At 33.7% G+C, this 9985-nt stretch overlaps 1 protein-coding gene across 1 annotated transcript; it reads right to left on the bottom strand.

Moving 5' to 3' along the window:
- Nucleotides 1-2327: 2327 nt before the first annotated feature.
- LOC109338698 lies at nt 2328-6787 on the bottom strand. Its single transcript, XM_019575986.1, has 9 exons — nt 6542-6787; nt 6065-6090; nt 5693-5777; nt 5397-5606; nt 3766-3888; nt 3640-3697; nt 3481-3554; nt 2935-3023; nt 2328-2532 (listed from the first exon to the last, which is right to left on the bottom strand). Exons 1-9 carry the CDS (start codon nt 6740-6742, stop codon nt 2463-2465), a joined length of 936 nt encoding a protein of 311 aa, XP_019431531.1. The 5' UTR covers nt 6743-6787; the 3' UTR covers nt 2328-2462.
- Between the last annotated feature and the right edge of the window lie 3198 nt (nt 6788-9985).

Below are 9985 nucleotides of genomic sequence, written 5' to 3'. Positions count from 1 at the left end.
ATTTCATCTTTCTGATCTTGCTTACGAGCCTCTTCTTCAATAGGAAGACGAGTGATCAAAGATTCCAAATATATTTCTTTGGTCTTATGCCTCATAAGGTTTTTGAAGTCGTTCCAGCTAGGAGGCAGCTTGTCAATTATGACAGCCACTTGATATTGCTAATCTAGGGGCATACCCTCAGAAATGATCTCATGAGCAATTTTATGAATCTCGTGGGACTAAGACTCTACTGATTTATCATCAGTTATCTGATACTTGAGGTAGCGGCTAACAACATATTTCTTAGTCTCAGCTTCCTCAGTATCATATTTTTTCTCAAGTGCATACCAAATTAATTTGGCAGACTTGTATGAGATGTAGGTAGAGAACATCAGACAACCCATTCAGAATGAAGTTCTTACATAAGTAATCACTTTCATTCTAGAGAGCTATTTCAATAGCCATATTATCTTTTTCATCTTTTTCAGCCTCATCCGACACCACTGGGATGTCGTTTTCAAAACGTGGGCAACCTTTCTCATAGTGAGGAAAAATTCCATCTTATGTTGCCAATGTTTGAAATTTGTCCCGTCAAACCAAAATGGCTTGTTCAGGTCATAGTTGTTTGACACAGTAATATTATCTACGAATGCCATTACAGTCGAAACGTCTTAAAATTGTTGTTTGCGTAGCTCACAACAATTCCAAATAGCACGAGATAATCTTTATTGGCTGAGTCACGACTAGGTAGCTCTCTCTAAGACGTTTTGTGGTACTGTTAAAATTGTGTAAGCAGACTATCAATCATGCTATCCCAAGATAAAACAATCCAGTTCTATGTTATACGATATTTTACTATACTGTAAGAATCGTTCTCGAATACACCCACGATACTGACTACCAGTGTCAGTTCTCGAATTCTCATAGTAAGGCTACCCGTGCCAATTCTTTACTCACAATACTGACTACCAGTGTTAGTTCTCGAAATCCCACTTTGGATGTATGTGCCAATTCTCAAGTGTCATATAAAGAAAGGGGGAGAAGGTTGTCAGAAATGCGTCGTCAGAGTATTAAGGGGGAGAAAAAAAATTGAGAGGAAACGTCTTTCAACTTGAGGTGCGAGTAATAATGAGGGGATGGGCCTCTATTTATAGCCTGAGGCCTCCAACGGATCCTCCACCCAACAGTGCAAAAACACTAACGGTCATATCATCCTATGGCCAGGAAGAGATCTCCTATGACCGGGTTTCTCTCAGGCGGATCTCCTTCACTCTCCATCCGTGTTGACTTCGTCAAATGTGTGTGTTGACTTGGTCAACACACAGTCCAAGTCCACATAGCCCAAAAATAAATAAAATAAATAAATATTTATTTAAAACGAATGTTGGGCCCAAGGTCGGCCGACCGACGGAGGTGGTGTGCGCCCGTGTGGAGGGGTTTTATTTGTGTGAGTACTCACTCACAAAACCTATTGTACCCCTTGGCGCACACCCCAATGATGAAACCTAAGGCTTATAAAGTCTTCAAACTTCCCTCCTCCAAGGAATGTGTGACTAGTGAGTTCATTTCACAAACTTAAGAGTCACCATAAATGGCTTCATTAATGTGCATTAAAAATCACTTCAAAAACTCATCTTTTTCGACAAATTCCAACTTGATCTTTGCCTCAAACTCTTTCAGTTAAATTTGTACAAAATAGTAAATAATTCACACTTAATCTAAACTAAGTAATAATGTAAGAAAGATTAAGTAATATCATAATTTAGATATGAATTAAGAGACTCCACTATTGAAAATGGTAGTGTTATATTCAAGTTAGAACCTTGACGTAATGTTATATTGCCTATATATATACTATCTTCAATTAGGCCAACATCGGGGCTGCAAATAATATTTGGATCACCAGAACCTATGATCCATGACATGCCTTGATTATTATTGACTTCGCACTAGGCATGGTCATTTTTTTATTTCTCTTTTTTTGGAGTGGAATTGAACTGTTACCATCAACATGACCCCAAAAGCTATTACCTTTGACAAAGATCTGGAACTGAAATAGCTTGCCATTAAGGTAAATCAAGACATCATACTTTTAAGCAGACATGAGATTGAGTCCAAACAAGCGAAAGCGGAACATAAGCTTGAGGAGCACAAACTTGAGAAAATAGAGACAAAAAACTAGGAATTTTGGACAAAGCTAGGATAGGATCACAACCAAAACTGATGTCATGTTAGACTCTAAAAAATATGACATTTACAAAGTCAAAGTTTATATGGTATACAAAGAATTCAGCTTACAAATCAACAAAACAGATTGATAACATTTGAAGTTGGTGAGCTCTTTTTTGCTCCAACTTCCACTTGCAAATAGCTGAACAGTGTAAATTGGATTTCAATTCTCAAACACAGTTCTTCCTGTGTCCATTAAACACCCTCCACATGAAAATGTAGATTGAGAACTTCTGAAGAGGAAGATCTATCAATTAAGATGGTTTTTTCTTTCGGCTTGCTTGTGAAATACGCTTCAGCACTTGAGTTTCCCGTTTCATTCCTCTGTAACACAAAAAATCCAAACATTATTGGAGCCATTAGAATTTAGAAAGGTGCCTAAAATAAAGGTGATTTAAATTGCGGACCACATCATCTGATGCGGCCGCAATATTGCAGTTGCGGTAACTGCCACAAGCGCATCACACTGCAATTGTGCTGTGACTCCGAATCACAATGATGCTGCACATCAAGCCGCAACGCAACTGCATTTAGACCGCATTAGGCCGCGTCGGACTGCATCGAATTCAAAAATATTTTTTTAATCACAAAATAATTCACACCACAACGGCCACAATCCACATCGCAATGGCCGCAATGACTGCAACCGCAATAATGCAACTGTTACTGCAATTGCAACCGTAATTTAAAACAATGGTCATCACTGAGAAATTTTGAAAGATATACCTCTGATATAAGTAAATGTAGAGATAGTAAAGTAGCAGCAACATCAGAAGCAAAATTGAGGCGAAAAGGTAGAACACATTTGTCTTCTTCTGTGCACATAAAAGAAACTAGTTAATGAAAAAATTTCTCTCAACTTCATCCTTAAAGAACAGTGCATAATAAGTAACACTAGCAGAGAAGTGCTAATGACTTCATGCGAATTACCACGGATACACTTTGACCACTACAAAGTTTCAAAAATTACATTGATCTCTATTTTCTTTTCTTCACGGATTCTTTCAGTTTAAAACCTATACCCTAAGTTCATTTATAACAAGGAAGTGGGTTTTCCAAAATTTACTTTCCAAGTAATGATACAATTTGTTTAAGTACATTCTTCGGGACTACTAAATCTTTTACCTCAAATAAAAATTTCTTGGAAATCAAACATATCTCACACAAGTTAACATCTAGAGTCAGAGAAATATCACAAGCCCTAATAAAGGTAAATACAAAAATAACAAATGAAAGAAAAGATTTCAACAAATGGGTTTCAGTTAAATTTACCCTGCGCCCTCTGGAGAAAGGTTTCCCACTTCCAGTGCAGCTGTGTGCATCACAGAATTGCCGCAAGAAGAATTCTGTCAAATTGTCAATGTAAGAAGGCAGTATGACAAACTACCATGAATACAAAATGCTGTTTTGCATGAAGAAATATTATCACACCATGAAGTCGGCTTGCTGCAGGACCCTCGTTGATGGGAAAGCAACTATCGGCTAAACTCTGAAAAACAGGTAAATTAGAAACGGACAATTTGGATAAACCAAATAAATAGAAGACCAAGAGCACACCTCACACATGTGTTTATTTTTTGCGGCAGCAGCAGGACTGCACTTTGATTTTTTTGACCCAGAATTTATTTCATGATCACAATGCAGGGCACCACATACATCTGCTAAGCACCGGCTGTGAGTCTGGCTCAAACACAACTATCTCATTTCAGTTAATTATGCTACAACATGACAGACAGAACAGAGAAAGCTACCAATCATTTCATATGACATCTAACTATATCAAAGTGCATAAAATATCATTGATAGAGGGCATATCAATTATGTTTAGGCAAGTTAAATAATCAAAGCATGACAATCACTCTGACAAGTTTATTTCCTTAATTTTCCTGCGGTGCTTCTAGGTCAAGAGAGAATCTGACTAATAGCAATCAGCGCCAGGTTTCTCAAAAACAACCCTAAATCCAGAGAGAGAACTTAAAGAAGCCCAGGTTAAGTACTGACCTTCAACTCTTCAAAGATTAAGCAAAGATCAAAAAGTGGTGTTATTTTTAGGTGAGTAATAAACTCACAAGGTTTGTTCACTCGATGGACTATTTCACCTTTACTAAAAAACTCAAATTGTTTCAGTATTTTATTTTTTGTCCGGGGCATGAATTAAATGTGTTCTTAAATCAGGCTTGGCTATGGATAGATTATAGACAAGTCTAAGGCAAGCTTCTTGCCCAGCTTGACAACAGTGCCTCATCAGTGTGATAGTTAACGATATTGGAACTGACATTACTGTTTTACAACTCTTCATCTAGGCAGTCAATTGCAGAAAGTGTAGTGTAAAGGCTGATCCCAAAAACACTATGACGGGTAGTGGGGCATCCGCTATAGCTAAGAAAAAATATATAATTAATTTATATCCTACCAATATAAATACACAAAAATACTAAAATAGATCATATTAAAGACACATTCCTAATTAATAATCATGATAACATTATTACAGATTCTAGAGCTGATTGAAGTTGGAGGCCATAACAGAGTTATATCTTACAAAATTGAACCACAGGAAGACAATGTCAAAATTGGGTTCAGTTAGTTTGATAAGAGAATCAATAAAGACATGATGGGGCAAACAATTAGGGGCCAAGGAAAAACCCTTATGAGAAAAGACAGGGTGTGTTTGTAAATTAGGAAGCCTTGCAATTTAGTTCTATGTTGATGAAGAACTTGTCAGCAACCGAACATGTATACTGGAATTAGGAAGAAGAAACATAAGGAAGAAGAAAGAAGAAAAGTAGTGCCGAATAAAATTTGCATGGCCTCAGAAAATCAACGTGTTAAGTAGAAGGCAAAGAAGTGGAAGGTTAAATTACCTAAAACCCTAGGAAAAACCTACCACGAATTAAAAGGAGGGCAAAAATACTTTTCCCCTCTAAAATTAGGGTTCCACTTGCAGCAAAACAATAGCGGGTCATGACACGTGATTTGACCTGTGATTCCACCTCTGTTTGACCTGCTATGGGTAGTACGGCTATGTGCACCGCTATCCACCATGGCACTGCGGGGAAGGCCAGAAACCTGCCACCCTCCGCTATCGCAGTGCTATCGTGCTCTACTGACTACCAAGCTCTACATTCCTCAAGAAAATACCATAATAATGTCATAAAAGAATTGTACTGAACAAGAAGGCATCATACCAAATTCAGTAAATTGGAGTGTCTGTTGTCAAAATGCTGATCAAGATGCTTCTCTTCATAGAAACTTTTCCTACAGTACTCACACCGCCATTCATTTATATCGAAATGAAATTTATGTTGTTCTTGATCTCTATATAGATCATTGTCAGGGTGAAGCTTACATCTTCTTGAGATATTATATTTTTCTTTCTCCACAAAGGGCATCAAGTACTGCAGCAAAAATCATATATCAAGAGAATGCATACCTTCAGCTATATCATAATAATCCAAGTAGGTCACAGTTGCATCAAGTATACCTCTTGAATGATCTTCCATGCAGCTCTACTTCTTTCTCTAGAGCAATGTATTTGATGATTATCACCCTGCTCCTGCTGCAAAGTTCTGAACAGCGACACTATATATTAACGACACCAATCTCTGGAAATAAAAAGGAAGTGCGACACAAATATAGAGATAAAGAAAGTAAATGGAAACAAATGAACCAAGTATATAAACTACTGACACTAAACCAAAGATTATTGTGTATGATGTATGAATCACACACCATTTAAGTAATTTATTCATTTACTAGCATTAGGATCTGTGAAGAAGTTAACTATGAAACCCAAACGAAAAATGAAGTTCTCCTAATCCAAAATAGTTACAATACAAGATTAAAACTCACTCACCTTCCAGCATTTGGATCTATAGAACCCTGTAACAAAAACAACTGAAGTATTACTTTTATGTTGTGATGAAAATAAAATAAAAAATACAACAGAAGTTTGTAACAAAAAAATATACAAAACAGAACCAAGACTTACTTTGTACATTTAAAGAGATGCAGAATTGCAGATAACTATTAAAAATTAAAAGGAGCTACCTAAGTAATAACAGAGTAAACTCACAGCACGAAATTCTTATTTCTAAAGTGCAACAAAGTGTTGGTTTAGTGGTGTAAGGTCCGCTACATCCCGGATGACCAAAATATCAACCGTTCGATTAGAAAGAGTCACACTTACAATCACACATTAAGCTATTAATCGCTCCATTAGATGAACAAAAAATCCTAACAGGCAATGATTAATTTCAGCAAGAATTTCAATCCAGAATAAATGATACTTTGAATAATTAGAAAAAATAAATAAAATATATATTTTTATTACATGATGAGTGTGTGGAGTAGGTGAGGTTGAAAAAACCCTTAAACAGAGGCAACAAAGAATGCAGAACACGAACAATGGATGAGACCAAACCCACATCTTTTTCAATCTTCTACCAGATTCTTGTTTCTTTGGAAAGAAAAAAAGAGATGGAAAATGCTTTCGCGGTCTCTGTGAGTGAGGTGCCCAGAAAACCCTGTGCATCCACGACAGTTTAGCCTATCAGAATGGTCCACGTGTTAAATCACTGGAATTGATTCTTTGATTTCTGTGTAGAACTTCTAAGTTCTAACCTACTTAAATCACAAAATCTGGTCATTTTCTTTTTTTCAATTTGGCCCTCTGTTTTTTTATTTTACTACTTTTACCGTGTTTTGTTTTCAATCTTTCTAATTTTCAATCTTTCTAATCTTTTCAATATGACTTTATTTACTATTTACTATCGTCTTTTTATCCTTCAAGGTAACTTGTTATTAAAATATTTGTATATATTTTAGTTTATTAGCCTATTAATTATTAAAATATTTGTTATTCATTATTAATTACTAACTATTAAAAAATTATATTAGCTGATTTCTACGTACTCTTATTAAAATTATTTTCATTAATTTTTTATCATTAAGATATTTTAATATTAATTATTCATTATTAAAAAATCCTCTTATTATTTTTTTATGACAACTTAGAGATTATGAGAAAAGAAATAACATTCATCATGCAATGTCTTCCTAACTTTGAGAGAGAAGAAGTACTTTTAATGTGTGATATTGTGTCTTAACTTAAAAGGAAATAAAGACAAAACCCTAGTCACTACTGTCTCCATAATCTCTCCCAAAATGCATAATTAGAATGTTATTTCAAAATATTTATTTATTTAAAAAATTTATTAAATGCATACTTTCTTTTATTTCAACCTAGTGTAGGAAAAATCTTTAATAGAGACTTTAAATATTGTGGGAGACTTTATACACTTAAATATATACATAATACATACTAAAAATGATGAACATTATCATCATATATAGTCAAAATCTTTTATATCAAATCATCAAGAAGAATATAAATAAAACTATAGCGGAAACGTATCTTAATGTGTTCATAAAGAATATGGTAAATAAATTTTATGTCATCTTTCATCATGTATCTATTAACACCATGTCATTTATCCTCGTGTGTAAGAGCATGCTCATAGCAGAACATGAAGGTTATTTGATCTTCTAATTGTAGATCATCATTAGCCAATGACTTATTACGAATTTCAAAATTCAAAACTTCAATCTCTAGAAATTTTCTCCAACCTCAAATCCTCTGTGTTTTCTCTCAAATTGAAAACCTCATCACCTAATTTCGTCTACACAACACCTATGATCTTCAAAATTCATCAATTTCTTCTCCAAATTTCTTTAAGCTATATTTTGCACTCTTTTGATACCCTAACCCCATTTTGTGAATTGATTAACCATCAATTAAATTGTCAAAATGATTGATTTGAGGCCCAAAAGAGTGAACCATACAACTGATATTCACCGATCTCTTCGCCACCCTGGGCAACAGAGAAATATGGACAATGGCGGTTCCTCCATTCAAGGTGGTAGAGTTAATGTTGGAAGGGGTCCTTACTATATCCTTGCTCTACAAGCAGAGAAGTTGGCCAAGTTTATAGGCCGCAAGTAAACTTACATTTAGTACGCCAATATGGCTTGGATGGTGGTGCAAGGATTCAAGGGGCCAACACGTTTTTTAGACTTCATAGTAATATTTATCTCTCTCTAGTTTGAGATTTTATGGTAACTTCCTACATAAGGATAGTGATTATGTTAGTATAGTTAAATGAAAATTAATTATTATGGATGATGAGTTATTCTTAGCTTAGTAACCAAAATACCTCGAATTGGATAAGAATATCATACTATCCATATATGATTGTGGAAATTACTAAATCTGCTAGTTGGTTAAAAAAATAATAGCCTTCTAAAATCACAATGCAATATTACCTTTAGTTGGGTAAAATTAAATTACTTGACTTTGTGAAGCCATAAAAAGTTACCATATTGTAATTTCGGTTCTTTTTCTATCTTTTCTTGTTTTGTTTTCCTTGTACCAAAAATAAGTAAAAACAATTAGGTGTTTATAATTACCAAACTAGTTATCGAGCTTAAGACTGTGGGATGCATGGTGCTTAACTCAATTGTTTTGTTTGTAAGAATATTAGGATATTTACCCTAAAACATTATATAGGTCGTTAGTAACAATAAGTTGTTTTAACAACAAGCACATCATCCTAATACCCAAAAAATTAATAATAACCAAAAAAAATAATGATGAAAAGTTAATAATAATCAAAGTATTAAAAAAATCTTTTTTATAAAGAATATATAATCCAATAAATAACTTTTTTAAATGAATAATTTCAAACCTGGACATCTTTTTAATAAAGCATTACCTTAAGGATAAAAAAGATTGGTGTGGTTCATATTGTATCTTCCTTTCATATTTATGTTGATAAGTGATCAGGATTATTAGTTTACCATATTCCATCTCTGGAAGTGGGAAAGATGGTTCACAACATATATTGCTTCATTTATTTTAACATTTATAGTTAATAACCCTTTTAATACCAAATGATAGCAAGGATAAAGGAACGTTTGTGATGTGTTGCTCATTTTCTTTAAATTAAGAGTGAACTATTTGGTCCTTAAAATAGTTGACTATATCAATTTGATCCCTGAAAATATAAAATCTAAAATGGTCCAAAAAATACTAAATATAAGTCAAATTAGTCATTTCTATCAATTATTATAACTTATTTTTTGGACACTTTAGTCTGTGGACTATTTTGATGCATACTCATGAACTTTAAGCACTAATTTGGATTTTTGCTTTTTAGGATTATCGCCACATACACAAAATTTTAACGTCTAAAGAATATTCACTCATAAATTAATTAAAACAACCTCGTGTCATCCAAACCTTTTTCTTGCAAGAGAAATACATAGTTTATATTTCCTCATTTAATGAGGGATATATGAGAGCAAAACAAACTATTGTTAGATATATAAATAAAGAATATTTTTTGTCCATTTTGTAAATAAATAATTAAGGAAATAAATAAACAGCATTACGATATACAAGGGTCGTGCAATTAACAAAGGTATCATCCTCGTGCGAACAAGTACTAATACCTTTTCATATATGTAATCAACTCCAAAGTTTAAGAAACTTAAATCGCAAACCACTTCTATCCAAGATTGAGAAAAGAGAGTTTTATATCCAAGATTGAGAAAAGAGAGTTTTATATGTTTTGTTTTTAAAAACATAGTAGCAATACTACATTGTTTGGAAGAGAATGAAAACATATCAAATAATCAAAAATAATAAAAGAATGGGGTTGAAATTTTTTTCCAAAGTTTAAAAAAAATAATAAAATATTTTTGGCAGAAATAACTA

This window comes from Lupinus angustifolius, unplaced genomic scaffold, assembly GCF_001865875.1.
Source record: "Lupinus angustifolius cultivar Tanjil unplaced genomic scaffold, LupAngTanjil_v1.0 Scaffold_35_315, whole genome shotgun sequence".
In the NCBI taxonomy this organism is placed as follows: Eukaryota; Viridiplantae; Streptophyta; class Magnoliopsida; order Fabales; family Fabaceae; genus Lupinus; species Lupinus angustifolius.
This window is presented reverse-complemented; position numbering and strand designations above follow the sequence as displayed.